Source organism: Trachurus japonicus, chromosome 4 (genome assembly GCF_045865225.1).
Source record: "Trachurus japonicus isolate A0001 chromosome 4, Traja_1.0".
NCBI classification, from domain to species: domain Eukaryota; kingdom Metazoa; phylum Chordata; class Actinopteri; order Carangiformes; family Carangidae; genus Trachurus; species Trachurus japonicus.
Genome location: NC_140910.1, coordinates 20,580,912 through 20,596,122, shown reverse-complemented (window position 1 = coordinate 20,596,122; position 15,211 = coordinate 20,580,912). Strand labels below are relative to the sequence as shown.

At 43.3% G+C, this 15,211-nt stretch overlaps 1 protein-coding gene across 1 annotated transcript in view; it reads right to left on the bottom strand.

Moving 5' to 3' along the window:
- The window catches only part of camsap2a (calmodulin regulated spectrin-associated protein family, member 2a), a 47,434-nt gene that overhangs the window by 6,301 nt on the left and 25,922 nt on the right, over window positions 1–15,211 (bottom strand). Inside the window, exons 5-13 of the mRNA XM_085774648.1 lie at window positions 13,768–13,800; window positions 12,582–12,723; window positions 11,663–11,802; window positions 4,648–4,744; window positions 4,405–4,501; window positions 4,095–4,126; window positions 3,919–3,988; window positions 1,681–3,787; window positions 421–557 (exon numbers count right to left, since the gene is read on the bottom strand). Of these exons, the coding sequence (XP_085630774.1) occupies window positions 421–557; window positions 1,681–3,787; window positions 3,919–3,988; window positions 4,095–4,126; window positions 4,405–4,501; window positions 4,648–4,744; window positions 11,663–11,802; window positions 12,582–12,723; window positions 13,768–13,800 (2,855 nt within the window). The remainder of the gene's footprint in view (window positions 1–420; window positions 558–1,680; window positions 3,788–3,918; window positions 3,989–4,094; window positions 4,127–4,404; window positions 4,502–4,647; window positions 4,745–11,662; window positions 11,803–12,581; window positions 12,724–13,767; window positions 13,801–15,211) is intronic.

Sequence of the window (15,211 nt, the reverse complement as noted above, 5' to 3'; positions counted from 1 at the left end):
TCAATGCCACATATAAAATGACAAAACGTTTTCTGGTTCCCGGCATGTGAGGATGTTTGCTTTACTTTGCCTTTCCTGACATTAAATCAAATAAATTAAGGCTTTCACTGTTGGTTGGACAAAACAAACACTTTGAGGATGTCATCTTGGGACTGTTAGATTGCAAACTAACTGGCAGTTTAATGAAATGTGTTTCCAAAACTTTACACAAATAAAAGAAAGAAGACAGAAAATGAGAAATGCATGAACCAATCATATTAGGAAAAGGTGTGTAATTACTATATCCAAACACATTTCTAACAGTGAACATTAACATAAAAATAGTGCAATAAATTAATTTTCCCTTTCAAGGCTTGAGAGCACACCCCACTGCCTCCACTAAAGTGTGTATGGACTTTTCCTGCCGATGTGTCAACATACCGAGCTTCCTCTTTCTTTTGCTCCAGTTCAGCCTCCAGCTGCATCTTCCTCTGCTGACTCTCCTTCTCCCTCCTCATCCTTTTCTCCAGCAGCGCCGCTCTCTTCTGAGCCATGTTCTCCTCTGCCTTTCCATCCTCCTGTGGTGTGAAGGAAACAAAAGCCGGTCACTTTAACACTGCTGCTTGAATAAAATGTCAGGGTCATTTAATTAAGTAACTGTTTCATCTGCAGTTTATGAAGTAAAATTGATGCCAGTTGTGACATGCTGTAGCTGAAGAGGCTGAGTGGAGTGCTCTTAACAGTGTGATACTTTTATTCATTTGATCTAATATCCTAAATGAGATAACTGCAAAACATCAGTTGTTACTGTGAAAGGTCATCTTTTTGGTATGATTAAATGAGACAGTTAAAAGGCTGGCAACACAGCAGATTCTTTTTTTTCTGCTTTCTTCTTTTTTTATAGACCCTTTTTGCAAAATATTCCAATGTTTATACCATGTGCAAGAATACATCTGTATTTCCTTTATTTCTTTGATATTTTTGGCCATATAAAGATAGATGTGCATGAACCCAGACTACAGCAAAGGAGCAGGAGACTGTTGAAAACATGGTTTATAAATATATCACAGCTGTGAATCCATTATTAATAGGAAATCCTGGTTTTACTATGCCACTACAAAACCAAACTCAGTTCAAATGTAGTGGGTAACATAGGTTACTACATCACCATACAGTTGGCATAAATCAGTTTCATCTAGATTTTTATTTACTGGGTGGATCTTTGCGTTCGTCCCTCGGTATCCACCCTCACAATCTATTCAATTTAACACTTGTTCAACCCCACGCTTCCACAGCTGTGCCTGAATTATTCACAACAGCCCCAGTTTTCTGACCTACATCAAAGCCCAGACTGCAGAGACCGAGCCATCTCACAACAACCCATAAATGGAAAGATTACACTGTCCTCAAGCTGGCATGTTTCCGTAACCATTCACCATCTCATGTTAGGAACAAGAGCGTTTCATGGTGAAAAACTAATACAGTATGGCTGCCCTAGGTTCAAATGTATAATAGTTTCTTTTCCAGAGCTGCGTTTTACACTTAAGTTGGGCTTTTGTCTCTGGTTTATGTTTTTTTTTTTTGAGTGCTGGTTTGAATAGAGAAGATGCTTGATAGATAATAGGCTGAACTGCAGTGAGGGAAAGTCCAAACATTCTTCATGCAATATGGCGACATAAACTGTGTGAAACAACAGCCTACCTTGAAGAAGAAACCACGACATACTTTCTCCTCATCCACGCCTTCTGCATTATCCTGCTGCATCTCCAAAGCATCGTCGAGGGTCAGATCCTCCAGCGGCTTCACCACAGACAGAGGAACCTCGATTAAGCTGCTCTTTGCTTGGGGAGGGATCTCCGTGGGTGTAAGGGTGAAGGTTTCTACCACAGGGTGAGCCAGGACCTCAGGGAACGACGACTCAATTGCGGGTTTGACATCTACAACTGGTTTCTGAGAGTCAGTGATCTTAGACTGGCCGTGAGCCTCTGTTTCCTGGGTTTTGGCCTTTGAATCTCCGCCTGTTTGCTCTCTTTTGTTCTGCAGGTTGGGGGAGCCGGGGGGTGAGCCGGCTACACATACGCTGGCAAACTCCCTCTCTGGGGAAAGGAGGGAATCAATCTCCTTGTTTTTATCTCCATCTGGACCTACTGTCTCCGGATGGGCAGTCGCTGGTTTCTCTCCCATGTAGACGAAGGAACTCGCCAAAGGCTGGCAGGGAGAAAATCGACGCAGCCTCGGGATGCTGTCGACGGACTGCGGGGCGGTCAGGACTCGATTGTAGGGGGCCAGCTTGAGCTCGCTGGGACGAGCGGTGCGGGGATTACGCGAGTGGAAAGAGGCGGATTTCCGTTTGATGCTGGTGGGAGAGCGGTGGGTGGAGCGAGGCGAGTCGGCAGGAGAAGAGGGTCCTGAGGATCGAGTGGCGGCTCGACTGTGTTTTTGCGGCGAGGGGTTTGTGTGCGGAGGAGGGATGACCCAGGCCTGCTGTTGTTGCTGCTCCCTCATGGCCATGATGACCTCCTGCTGCTGAGCCAGTCGCTGCATCTCCGTCTGGAGGAAGGCCAGCGAGTGGTTGAGCTTCTCGATCGACCGGGTATACTCTGTGAGGTCCACCTCGGTCAGCTGAGCGGGACTTTGTCCGCCCTCCTCTCCGGCACCGGGGGACTTTGTCCAGCAGGAGGCCGTGCTGCTTTGTTCCGCCCCATCTGGCGTGTCCGCCTTGCTCCTTCCGAATTTAAAAACGGGACTTGTGCTTGCTGCCTTGCCTTCTCCTTCGGTCTTCCCTCCCTCCTCTCCACTGGCGGCCCCGTCCCCTTTTCTCTTCACCACGTTGAGAAACGCAGAGTGCCCCATCTTTTGCCGATGTCTCGTAAAAGCGGCCTCCACTTTCTTCTTCTGCGCCTCGATGGCTTTTCGTTTCTCCTCCAGCCTCATCCTCAGCTGTACCATCTCTGTAGCCATGACCTGGGCAGGGTCATTAGGTGGAAGCTGGACAGGTGAGGGCGATGCTTGTGCTGTGCGGGAGGGTGTGGTTTGTTGATGGATGGGGCTGTGTTCAGGAGTTGGGGCCCAGGAGACAGATAACGGGAGGCCGAACTCTGAGCCCTCAGGAGTGGTCTTGAGGGAGCTGCTGCTGCCCCGTCCTGAGTCTGGCGCTGACGGATTGAGCTTTTTCAGCTTCTGTTCGGCAAAGCTGGTCAACTTCACTCCTGTGGGGGATTTGCTCAGGCTGCTCGGGCAAGGACTCGGCGTATCCATATCCAGCTCCATGTTCACAGAGCAGTCTTTCAGAGAGGAGTCCTCGTCCAGCATGTCCTCTGTTCGGATATGGATGCCAGTGTCCACCTCTGTGGTGTCTGTGGTGCTCAGAGCTCCTTTGGAGTCCACCTCTGACACCGGCTCTAAGCCACCGGCCGTAGCCCCCCCGTGGCCCTGGCTGTGCAGGAAGAAACCGTTGTTGATGCCCTCCACTGGGGGCCTGCTAGGGCTGTGGATGATCTGCAGGGCCTCCTCCATGGAGGGTGTTGTTGCCATGACACTCCCATGCCCGTTGGGAAAAGCTCGCCTGGCAGGCTCCATGCCAGCCAGGCTGTCTGGGCAGCCCTCCTCCTCAATGCCGATGCTCTGACCGTTCACTGGCTGGAAGGAGAGGTTGCGCTTCATTCCACGGGGCAGGTGGTGGACTTTGAAACCAGAACCATCATCGGTGCTGACCGACCGGACCATGCCACGTGTGGAGGAAGGAGCGGCAGGAGCAGAGTCCTCTTTGTCAAAGGGGATGTCAAAAGACACTCCGTAAGGCCCGGATCTTATCACAAAAATACAAAAGAAACGAATTATATCTACAGACACTTGAAACGGTTATTTGAGAAAACTCTCTTGGGGATTGGATATTTTGAATGAGCAGTAGCATATGAAGAGAACAGAAACATTACAAACCTTTTCTCTTTGGGCCAGGTGCCCAGGTTTCCATCAACAAAAGACATTGAGGATGACCTCTTGATGTCTCCTAGAGGACACAAGTAAGAAAAGAGAAATTCAAAACAGAAAATTGCATTTTGTATTTATATCTTCTCGTTTAATTTGGCAGAAAAAAAAACATCATACAAAAATACCTGAATTTCTCGGCTGGGGTCGGAGTGGCAAACTAGAGAGAGAAAGAGAGAAAATTACAATTTAGACAATGTAATAGATACTTTCATTGCCCTTTTTAACTTTCATTTGTCCAGATGAGGCCAAACAAGCTGATTTCATTTGGCTTAATCTGTCCCATAGATTGGGAGCACTTCACTCCTGGGAGCTGTGAAGTGAAGTGAGCAGACAAAGAGCAGCTCCGCTAAAGTGGAAATGAAAGTGCCTTGCTAATGTGCTTTTAGAAGAACATAAGTAATATCACAGTGAGTACCATCATTTTGTCTAACATACCTTGGTCTTTCAGGACTGGGGGGTCTTTCCATGAAGCTTCTCTTTGTTGCCTTGGAGATGGGGATGGCTGGTATACTCTTCAACAAGGATGATGGATCTGAGGTGATACAACAGAGACAAAATGATCACACTGGATGGCAACAGACTATTCTACTGCACTTTCTCTTTACTCTCTCTGTGCATGTTACTGCTTGCTTTTGCTACTGGGGATGCCCATGTAAGATCAGAGCTTCGAAGACTTGCCTGTGCCTTCATTTCCCAACATTCTTGGTTTCACAAAAGACGGCTTGGCCACTTCAAACCACCAAAACAGCTCTGCCATGAACACCAGGTAGTTATTCTGGAAAAAAAAAAGAAACAAAACATACATTAACAACATTGGTTATATTTGATTACTCTTAAAGAAACAAGGACAAAGTCTATATCACTTATGTTGGCTGACAGTGGAGGTATAACTGCCTTGTACCTACTTCTCCAGCAGGTGTCTCTGTTGACACCCCCAAAGATAGCAGAGTTTATTGAATCCTCTTCCCTTCATATAAATAATTCAACAATCTTACTCCATTTCACAGAGTATCCTCATAAGAAAAAAATGCCTCACAGCTCAACTAACTCAACTACAGTATAGTATATACAAGGGAATATAGTACAGATATTTTCCCAAATGAGTGAGGTTCTTTTCAATGAAATTGTGAATTTCCCGACTTATTCCAGAGCCAGACTTTTCATAATGTGAGATTTATTTTTTGTGTTAGCTGACCAGATGTAACCAGGTGGATAAAGCTTATCGTCCACTTAGCGTCAGTAGCACCTGAAATAGTTGAGAGAGGTGATTAAGACATTACCCTAATTTATAAAAATAGAGGTCAGCTATTTTTTTCTGTTCTATATCACACCGCATGCAATCCACCAGCTGACCTAAATTAAACAGGTAAGTAATGTTGGAGGGATTTTTGCTTCTGCTGTGCCAGGTCATGTCGACGTCCCAATCGAGTCAAAATGCAGTTGGAGGTCAAACTGCTTGAGGACACTGTGCTGCAAAAAATGTCCATGTTAGGAATCATTTCACCCAGGATTATTATATTTTCTGTTTCTTTCAGTGAAGTAAAAATGTGTGACCCATTAAAGACTATTTACACTTGGGGTTGGAGCTATATTGTAGAACAGTAATTATACAGTGTGTTGCCTTCACTAGACATTAGTGGAGAGACACCACGTGGCTCAGACAGCATGGTTGGCATTTCCTTTTGTTGCCATTTTTACCTTCACTGTAAAAGCGTCTACGTTTTCTGTGTTTTTGTAATGAAACATTTTCTTTTTTGCTGCGAAGGGTGAAATAAGTCAAGCTGTTCCTGATCAAGCTTTGCTTTTAAAAAAAAAAAATGTTATTTTAAAAATTAAAAATCATAGTCTTTATATATTGCATTGCCATGTCGTGCTGTTTTTGCCGACTTGATCCTATTTCAGGAACAGTGCTCCATTAATTATCAGCTAAAATTGATCAGTTTTTTTTGCAGTGAACATGCCGGCGCTCACTCACAGATGCTCACAAATTCACATGTCTATGCAAAATGAGTGCATCGAAGCAGGAACGACCTTGAGGAAACACGCCCTCTCCCCACCCTCAACCCGTGGTCTCCAGACAAAGACGGTGCTGCATGGCTCAGCTCTAAAGATACCTGATTTACCTCATCAGCAACATTTCACTCTACCAGCCCCACACTCGCACGCACACACTCCCATCATACATTCACTCCTTAAGCCCCTAAAGTGCAGCCCAAAAGCTCATCACGGGGGGCAGAGGCAATTAACACCAGCAACTCTGGTCTCCCTTGGGTGTTAATGCAGCATTTTACTTCTTTTTTTTCCCCCCGACCCCCTTTTGTTTTACCCTCACATGCTGGTGTGCAGTGCTACAAAAGTCTAAAACGGTGTGTGCAATGACAGGAGGTGCTGTAGGTGTGAGGAGCAGTAGTCCACATGCCAAAGTAATTAAAGCCAAGTATAAAAATACCTATTATGATCTCCACATGCAAACTGCTGCTAAGAGTTTTCAGTTTTCTTTTGCAGTGCTTCAGTTGAAATATTTTGAATTGCATCCATCATCCTTTCCGTCTGCATAAGAAACTGCATAGAACTCATAAGAAGAGTTTGCCCTTCTTATGACTCTGGGATTAAACAGTTCTTAAGCACAAAATTGTTAACAAACACCAAGTCAAATAGCAAAGTGCTGGTTACCTTCAGGAGAGTTCATCATTCCTTGATTAAGATGAACAAAAAAAGGAAGAGCTGGAAAGAAATAAGGGAAAAAAAGAGAGAAAGAAAAAGAGACGATCTCCTATCCTCCGTTCAGCCCAGATTTGTGGCAGGAATCCAAATTCCCTTCTCTCCTCCCATCTGTCCCTCTGACTACTACGGACACACCAGGTGTGAGTGTTAGTCGCTTAATACCACCAGTCAGCAGTCACACACACTCACGCTGATCCCTAAACCACCTACTGTACCACCACACCACCACTGCGCCTATCTCCCCACTGACACTGGCAATACTAGCTCATGGACTGCCCGGTCTGCAGTGTTGCCAGATCTGGCTGTTTGGAGATTTGACTGTCGGACTGTGTCACACTCAGAGTGAAAACAGGAGGCTGATTGGTGATTACTAGAAGAGCTCGGGGTCGGAGGGAGGGAGGGAGGGAGGGAGGGAGGTGGGGGAGCTAATCCACTCTGCGGGGATGGGCACAAACGGCCACCCTACCTCTGTCCTGCATGTATTATGCACACACGCACACACACACACAAACAGTGTCACATTTAAATGCACCATCAATGCATAGGTCTTTCATGTAAAAAAACCAGCAGGTCACACCCTACAAATTGCATTATCCAACTCAGCAAGACCACATGACCTAGCCACCGACTGAGCATTCACAGGGCATTAATGTCAACAATCGCTGTGCCAGAAAGTTGATTAAAGGATCTAGATCCTGCAGCCAGACAGACACACAGACTCACTGCAATCTGGAAAACTCACTTTTTTGATTTACTGCCAAGTTTATCGGGCTGTCCTCAGCTGCCTGCTGAAAAAAAAGGAACTTCTAAATTTTCTAAAAGCAGAGAAATAAAGAAAAGACCAAAGCTTCAGGCTTAGATATCCACTGATGAATTGGCGAGCTAAACAGAGCAACCCTTACTTGAATGTCACTTAATCTTTGCACCCTGTACCAGCTGGTGATCCAGGAACTGAGGTTTGTTTTAATGCAGTAACAGGGGGGATTATCAGCTAATAGGTAGGGGGTTTAGCTCATCTAAATGCTGTGTGTGATTTTTTCTTATTGATAGCTCACAGTCCAAGCAATAGTCAGATTGTAGGCAAATGATTGAGTAACTGACAGCCATGTTGAATAGGCAACCAAATTACTTTAAGTGTCTTCATTGCGTTCCTCGGGGTGAACTCGGCATTTCTGCTAAAAAGGTGGTAAATGCTGGCTAAAACCCAAAGCTGGTAAATTTCATTGTATCCACAGATGGTAATCTAGATGTGCTGTGAATTAATTAAAAGAAGAGCCAGTAAATGGGAGTGGGTTGACGTGATTTACTAGCCTGGCGTCCATTAGGAAAGAATGGCCTCATACGTAATGTGTGTATTCTGTGGCTTTGGGGGTTGGGAGCTGAGGGTTAATCCATTGTCTCTTATTTAGCTATTCTGAACATAGTGTGAACGGATCGCTTCTTCGGCGAACACGCATGTTGTGTTTACGATAACTGCCACAGTCTTGAAACACAGTTTGTGAGAAAGGCAACAGAGCTTTAACTCCGGTAGTTAGGAGCACATCGAAGCTGAGATGGAGTTGCCAGACAGAGTGGTGTGTGTGTGTGTGTGTGTGTGTGTGTGTGTGTGTGTGTGTGTGTGTGTGAGTGTGGGGGTTGTGTGTGAATCATGTGCACACACTGTACCTGGTGTTTTCAGATGACTAATAATATCTATTACAGTATCTAAGCCCCCACTGGCTACAGTCCTATTTGAATTGTCTTTGTATTTCTTGCGTTTTGATGTCGTCCATGTTTAGGTTGCTGAGCCGACAGTCAAATGTATAACATTTATACCATGTTAATAATTTAAGACAAATTACTTTCATTTTTGCAAAGCTTTTTCGATGATTAAGTCATTTTTCAGGCACATCAGTTTCTCAAATTTAAGGATTTATTGCTTTCCATTGTTGTTTTAAGACGGATCCCTAATTAAACACTAATTAACACACTGTAGCGCATGTTGGCTGAAAATATTCACACATTACAATCATAATTTAGAAATGTTCCTTCATATAGTTTTGCGTTCCTCATTTAAATTGAAAACATCAAGTCTAATAATCTCTCATCACATGTGATGGATGAATTAGCACAGAAACACATTCAGCCTCAAGTGTGATATTTGCCACGGTGTGTGTCCCCTCGGTGTTTGACTGTGTGTATGTTTCATTGATGGAGCGTGTCTAAACACATCACCAAGTTCCCGAAAGATGTGTCCCCTCTCTCTCTCTCTCTTCCCACCTCATCTTCTCTCTAACCATTTCAGGCTGTTATCACTCCTCCTCATCTTCTCTGTCCTGTTTTCATTTTCTTCCACATCAACACCTCTCTCACTCGGACCCCCCCATCCCTTCCCCTCTATATGGATGTCTCTGTTCAATCTCCATAATAAGGTCGCCATTAGTATGACCGAGCCAAGACGTACAGCTGCTGAGGACGTGGCAACCTGGAAACTGGGTCAAGGTTACTGAAACTAACTGGTTCTGTGTGCTGTTTTGGCTGCACTGCTTCTCTTTTTTATCCATTGTGAAATCAGTGTCAGCAAAATACTGATGCTGGCTGGTTCACACAACTCAATTATTGTTATTTTTTAGTCACTGTCTGGTATCTGATCTTGGGCGCTGCTTGGAGTGTAAGCAGCCCATTATTCTTGAACTAGAGTGATATAGTATGTGTATTACTACTGTGCTGCTCTGCTGAATTTTTCACATCTGGTTTCATGTTGTTTGTTATCCCACTTTCAATTCAGCTGACTAACTAATTTAAGTTCGGGTGTGTGGCTTGAAATTTAAATTGATGTTTAGTCAGGTTATTCAGTCTACTGCTGTTGTCCTTAAAGTGACCTGTACTCTGCCTGTGCTTACAACAACAGTCCTGCATCAGAGGACATGCTGAGGTGACAGTCAGGCAAAGTCAAACTCATCCAGACATATTCACTTGTTTTGTTTTTTAAACCACTTATGCAGCTCTCAGGCAAAACACACTGAGATGGACACAAACACAAACACACAACAGAGAGGGAAAGTTACACATGAGGCCATCAGACAAATACTAGCATGTTGGGACTGCGGTAGCCATTATCCCCTTTTATGTGATAAAATAGAAACAGAAGTTGCTTTTGGGGGTGTTGTGGGCATTGTGGCAATTTTATGAAAAGGATGAGTTCCCTGCAGCAGCAAAAAAACACAGACATGTGCACAGCGACAAGTAAACAAAAAAAAACATTATAGATCATCTAAAGAAGCGGAACATTAATTAGAGGGTGGAACAATCTCACAGAGTTAAATAAAGCTTTTCCCATTTAGTCCTTGGTACAAACCTGGTATTGAAAAGCAAGAACAAGAGAGGGAGAAGGAAAAGTACACAACTGTAGAGCAGTATAATGTCAGCACTCTGTCTCTGCTTTGAGTCAGACAGCAATCCAGCAGTCTGTCACCTCTGCCAGTTTGAAAACAACAAAGCTTTGTGACTTCATACTGTCCCCTTTTTGAATATTTTTACCAGACCTGTGGTTGATTTAAAGTGACCCTGCAATCTGTAATCTCGCACACACGCACACACGCACACACACACACACACAAATGCAGGCACACAGCCGAGGCTATATATGTCAGAAGAGAGGTGTGGGAATAAACACAATAAAAACTGAGCTTGTAACTGAGAAAGATGGAGTGAGTCAGTGAGAGACAGAGAGAGAAAAGACGATGGGTAATTAAAAAAGATCAGGAGGAAGGAGAGTATGATAAGAGCGAGAGAGAGAGAAAGAAAGAAAGAAAGAAAGAAAGAAAGAAAGAAAGAAAGAAAGAAAGAAAGAAAGAAAGAAAGAAAGAAAGAAAGAAAGAAAGAAAGAAAGAAAGAAAGAAAGGGCACCCAAGTTCAACAACAAAGTTGTAGAAGGATACCAGCAAAGAAAGACAATGAAGAAAACAAAGGAAATGAAATTAAAGAAGGGAATTAATTCAAACGGTTAAAGAAAGACAAGGAAAGTGTGATGAGAGAATGAGAGAGAGATGGTGGGAAAGAGAGAGAATGAGAGAGTGAAAGAGAGAGAGAGAGAACAGGCGGAGTGCAGCTCTGTGCTTGTGGTTGGTGTAGACAGTTTGGACTGAATGGTTTTTCCACAGCATGAGTCACCACACTGGCCCACAGAGCCACTCATTTCTACTGTTTCATTTAGACCCACTGACTGGATACAACAGCATATGGCTTTCAAATTTGTTTAGTCAAAACTCCATGAATGAATTAACACATCCCGGATTTGTGTCAGTTTACGGAAAAACTTCATTAACTTAACATATGGACATTTGAAATTGTCTGTAATTATGACCTCTCTAAGACTCAATGCCACTTATCTGGATTTCAGTTTAGCAATTATTTTATATGAGGTTACATTTTTCACATGGTTGTTTTTCTAGTACCTACCACTGGCATCTCTCCTTTCTGGCTTCATTTGAAAGGGGCAGTTTGAATATGGTTGCAGCAGTTCAGCAGTTCTGACATTTCTGATATTTCTCCAAGACTGTACTGATGACTGTTACACACTTACTGTAAAAGCTATTTAAGGGTGAAAGGACCTCTGGACACCGACCCAACTGGAGCAGTATCATTAAACATACAGTAACAAATCAGAGCTTTCTACTTTGTGACATTTTGGATATATATTTTTTATGTTTAGTGACAATAAGCTTATACTAAAAGACCAACCAGTGCCATACTTCATACTTCTACTTCATACTGATTTCAACATATTTCTGAAAAACAAAATGATGAACTTTTACTCTGTCAAATTATTTAAAATCTGTATAAATCCATCCATCAACTATTGAAAGACTGGCGCCCTCTTAGTTCATCAACTAAACTTAAAAGGTTTTAGGAGTGAGGGTCAAATTGAATGTCTCACTTTGGGAAAACGAAACCTCCGAACTCTTCATGCAGTAGATTTGAGCCGTACCTTGACAGTGGAGGAGGCGTAGAGCATGTCCTCCAGGCTGAAGTGGCAGCAGCTGTTGAGGTTGTCTTTGCAGAAGTCCTGAATGAGCTGCAGGTTGTAGAGGCGATCGGCCAGCGTCATGTTCTCCTTCAGACAGACATCTGGGAGGACAGAGGGAGCCATCAGGAGTCAAGCAGCATGAACTGGATGATTAAAGGGTTGTGGTTGCGTAGCGCTGGCGGTAAAGATCAGAGAACTGTGCAATGTCAACGTTCTTAAAGCGCTGCGAAGGTGTTAAAAATGTAATGGTTTGTAAATGACTGACCAATCACGACGGTGGGCTCAGTGTCATCAACTGGTGGGCGGAGCTGTGTGTTAATAGACATAAAGACTCTCCACTGATTGATCTTTTGTCCTTGTGATGTTTTTAGTTTAGCTGAATACTTGTGTATGAACGTACTGTAATCACTATCAGCACACTTCATCAACAGCTGATGTGATTATGTGGTATTATTTGTTTGCGATTGATCTTCGCTCTAATGAATGAACCCTTCACAGGAAGAGGACAAAACAACACAAATCTACCTCCAAAACACTGTGGCTGCAATTCCTTATAGGTAAAATATCAAATGTTTTCACACTCTGTAAACACCGAAGAGGAAGAAAGAAAAGCCCCAGATCAGTATCTTAACAGGCAGAATCAGCACAGTCCTGATATTAGCTGTAAATGCTGGTTTGAGAGCATAGTTCTTTAATGTCTGTTGTGTTGTTTTGGTCAAAGAAAGTTCCTCCTCTTCCTTCTCTTACAGATAAATTCAGGTCATCATGAACTTTGTTGCAAGATCTGCAGAAACACCGCCCCAAAACCCACTCACACATAACTCTTCCTGCATACCACTCTAGCTGGAACCGTTTCCCGCCTCTCCTACGAGCTCCTTACCATCCAGCTGTAGCAGTTGAGGGCAGTAGAAGTGCAGCAGAGCGCCCAAGGCCGAGCCGTCCGTGCTGTCTTTCAGTAGGTTGTCCACTGGGGGGATCCAGGGAACGGGCTGGGTTGAGGTCTGCTCCTTTCTGTACCGAGCCTGTGTAACGTACATAAACCAACCTTCAGTAATCTATTGTCTCTTCTTTTCCAGCCATTAAACATATCTGCAAAATGAGTCACGTACAGCATAAGGCAGCAACACTTTAAACCTCATGGAGGCATCATTAGATTTACCCATGTATGAATGTAACACAGCCTTAGAGCATATGTGGTAAAATGTGAGCCCCAGTGAGAGGAAACAACATGCATTATGGCTGCGAGTCGGGCTGCACATCGATTTTTCCAGATGGTGTGATCTAATTTTGTGATGAAGATGAAAATAATTATGTTCTCAACATGCTGAGTATTTTAAATAAACCCCCCCAGTATTTACAGAAAGCACTGGAAAGGAAAAACACTCAAAACCGCTTTATCAGTGTCTCGTTTTGTATGTATAGTAACACCAAGGGTGCTTTCGTCTACATATCCACATATAATGTTTATGCTGAAAAGAGACAATGTTACAAGAGGGTGTACACTGAGTGCTGGTGCAGAGATTCATTAAGTCATTTCATGCAAAATGCTCCCAGACATCCCTTCCGTGAAATGAAATTCCACTAAAATAAGCTATTATTTTAATGTTTTTTTTGGAGGGGGGGTCTCTCTTGGGACCTCTTCAGTGATTCCCCAAGGGTGTCCTGTTCCCCTGACAAGAACTTTCCTATTAACAAGTACAAGACAGTACATTAGAGAAAAGTTCAAAGTAACACACTCCAAATGTATAAACCCTGGATTTCAATATATAGCCTTAAATTATAAAGGACAGCTGCTTTTTAATGTCCTTCACACTCTGCAGTTACAGCTGCAGACAGGTCTTTTCTTCTCATTTTTGCTGTACATCCAATCACATGGGTACACACCACAAGGGAACATTTGTTAATCGAAACACAGGGTGATAGAGAAAAGCTGTGTTTATGTAACAGTGAAGTCACAGGCTGATGCACACTTGTGATAACATGATGGCAATCAAGACAGACAGAGGGAGGAGGCGGGAGAGGCGGCCACTATGGATACGTAGATGAGAAAGCGTAAGTTGACTTACAGGCACAAGCTTCATGTACCACTTGGTCGGAGACTGCAGCAGCACAGCGAAAGCGAAAAAAAAAAACCACAACAACAAAGAAAATACCCGTTAGTGAGATTAGTTAGTAATGCGATTAGTAATACAAGGAAAGACATGACAGGTGTGAGACCAAGGAGAGAAAAAACTGTGCTATTGAGAGTGCAAGAAAAGCAGCCCACATGACATAAATAACCCTGAAATTGTGTTTAGTGTAATGTGGTGTTAAGGTTTTTCAGTATTTATCCTTGGCCCAAATATTAGCTGCACTGAGGGGCTCACTGTCGCAATTTCACTCAAGCAAAATCAGCGCTAATCAAAACATCATTTCCCTCCCTATCCAAATCTCATCAGTGTGAAAAGTAAAACAGATGAAACATTTGAAATCCAATTTAAAACAAATGCACGAGAAGAAACTGGATCACGTGACCTGCATTTGGAGCCCAGATGGAAATTACACTGGTGCAAGACTTGTGCAACGAGACTGAGCCGATGTCAGAGTGGACTCAAAATGTATGAGCTCAAAATGGATCAAAACATGTGGAGGCAGTTTTGTTTGGTGTGAAATACAAAATTGTTGTAATAAATGTAGTCAGTTGTAGTAAATGTGCTGTCCTTCTCAATTTGGACAGTTTGTTTTTGTGCTTATAAGCATGTTAGCAGCTGACGGGTCGAATCAATAAGTATACTAAGATTGTATGGCACAGACAAACTCAGGGTATATGTATCTCATTGTTGCTGGAGAGAAAAGCATCCGCGAAAGTAGAAGCCAAAATAACAATCCCTGTGGATAAATGGAACTAAACTGTCAGCCCTCCACTGGCAATGTAAGCCGACTCCAGAGGAGGAGAGGTCTGCCTCAGTAATAGCTAATTCCCACACTACCTAGAAGCATCAAAGAACCAAATGTAAATGTCACTCAAATTGTCTGGCACGTCCTCAACTTCAAAGCCTCATGGCGATTTGTGAGAAAATACAGTCTCTTTGTACTGAACCCCTCAGAAAAAAATAAATATCTAAGGTGGTGAGAGGATAAAAAGATCGATTGTAGCCTTCTTGGATTCTCCTGATTTGATTTACGTCACAGCCGCACGAATTGTAATATATGAGTTAGCTGCGTGAGTCCAGTGCCATCGCACCTGATGTAATCTAATCTTCCTGTTACGTATATTAGTTAATCAGTTTTATCGATTTGCCAGTGAATGGACTTCCTGTGAATCTGATATCTCAGCATGAATGTGTTTTAACGTGATGTGTCGCAGCAAAGTCAATTTAAAATGTTTTAGTGGGTGTTTTTTTGTCACTTAAGTTGTCATAACGACATGATGAGTCGGATTCCTGCACAAATTGAAGCGATTCTGACAAGATTACCTAACAACATTTACATTCCTGACATTTTGTATTTGTGAGCAGAGAGTGAGGCAAA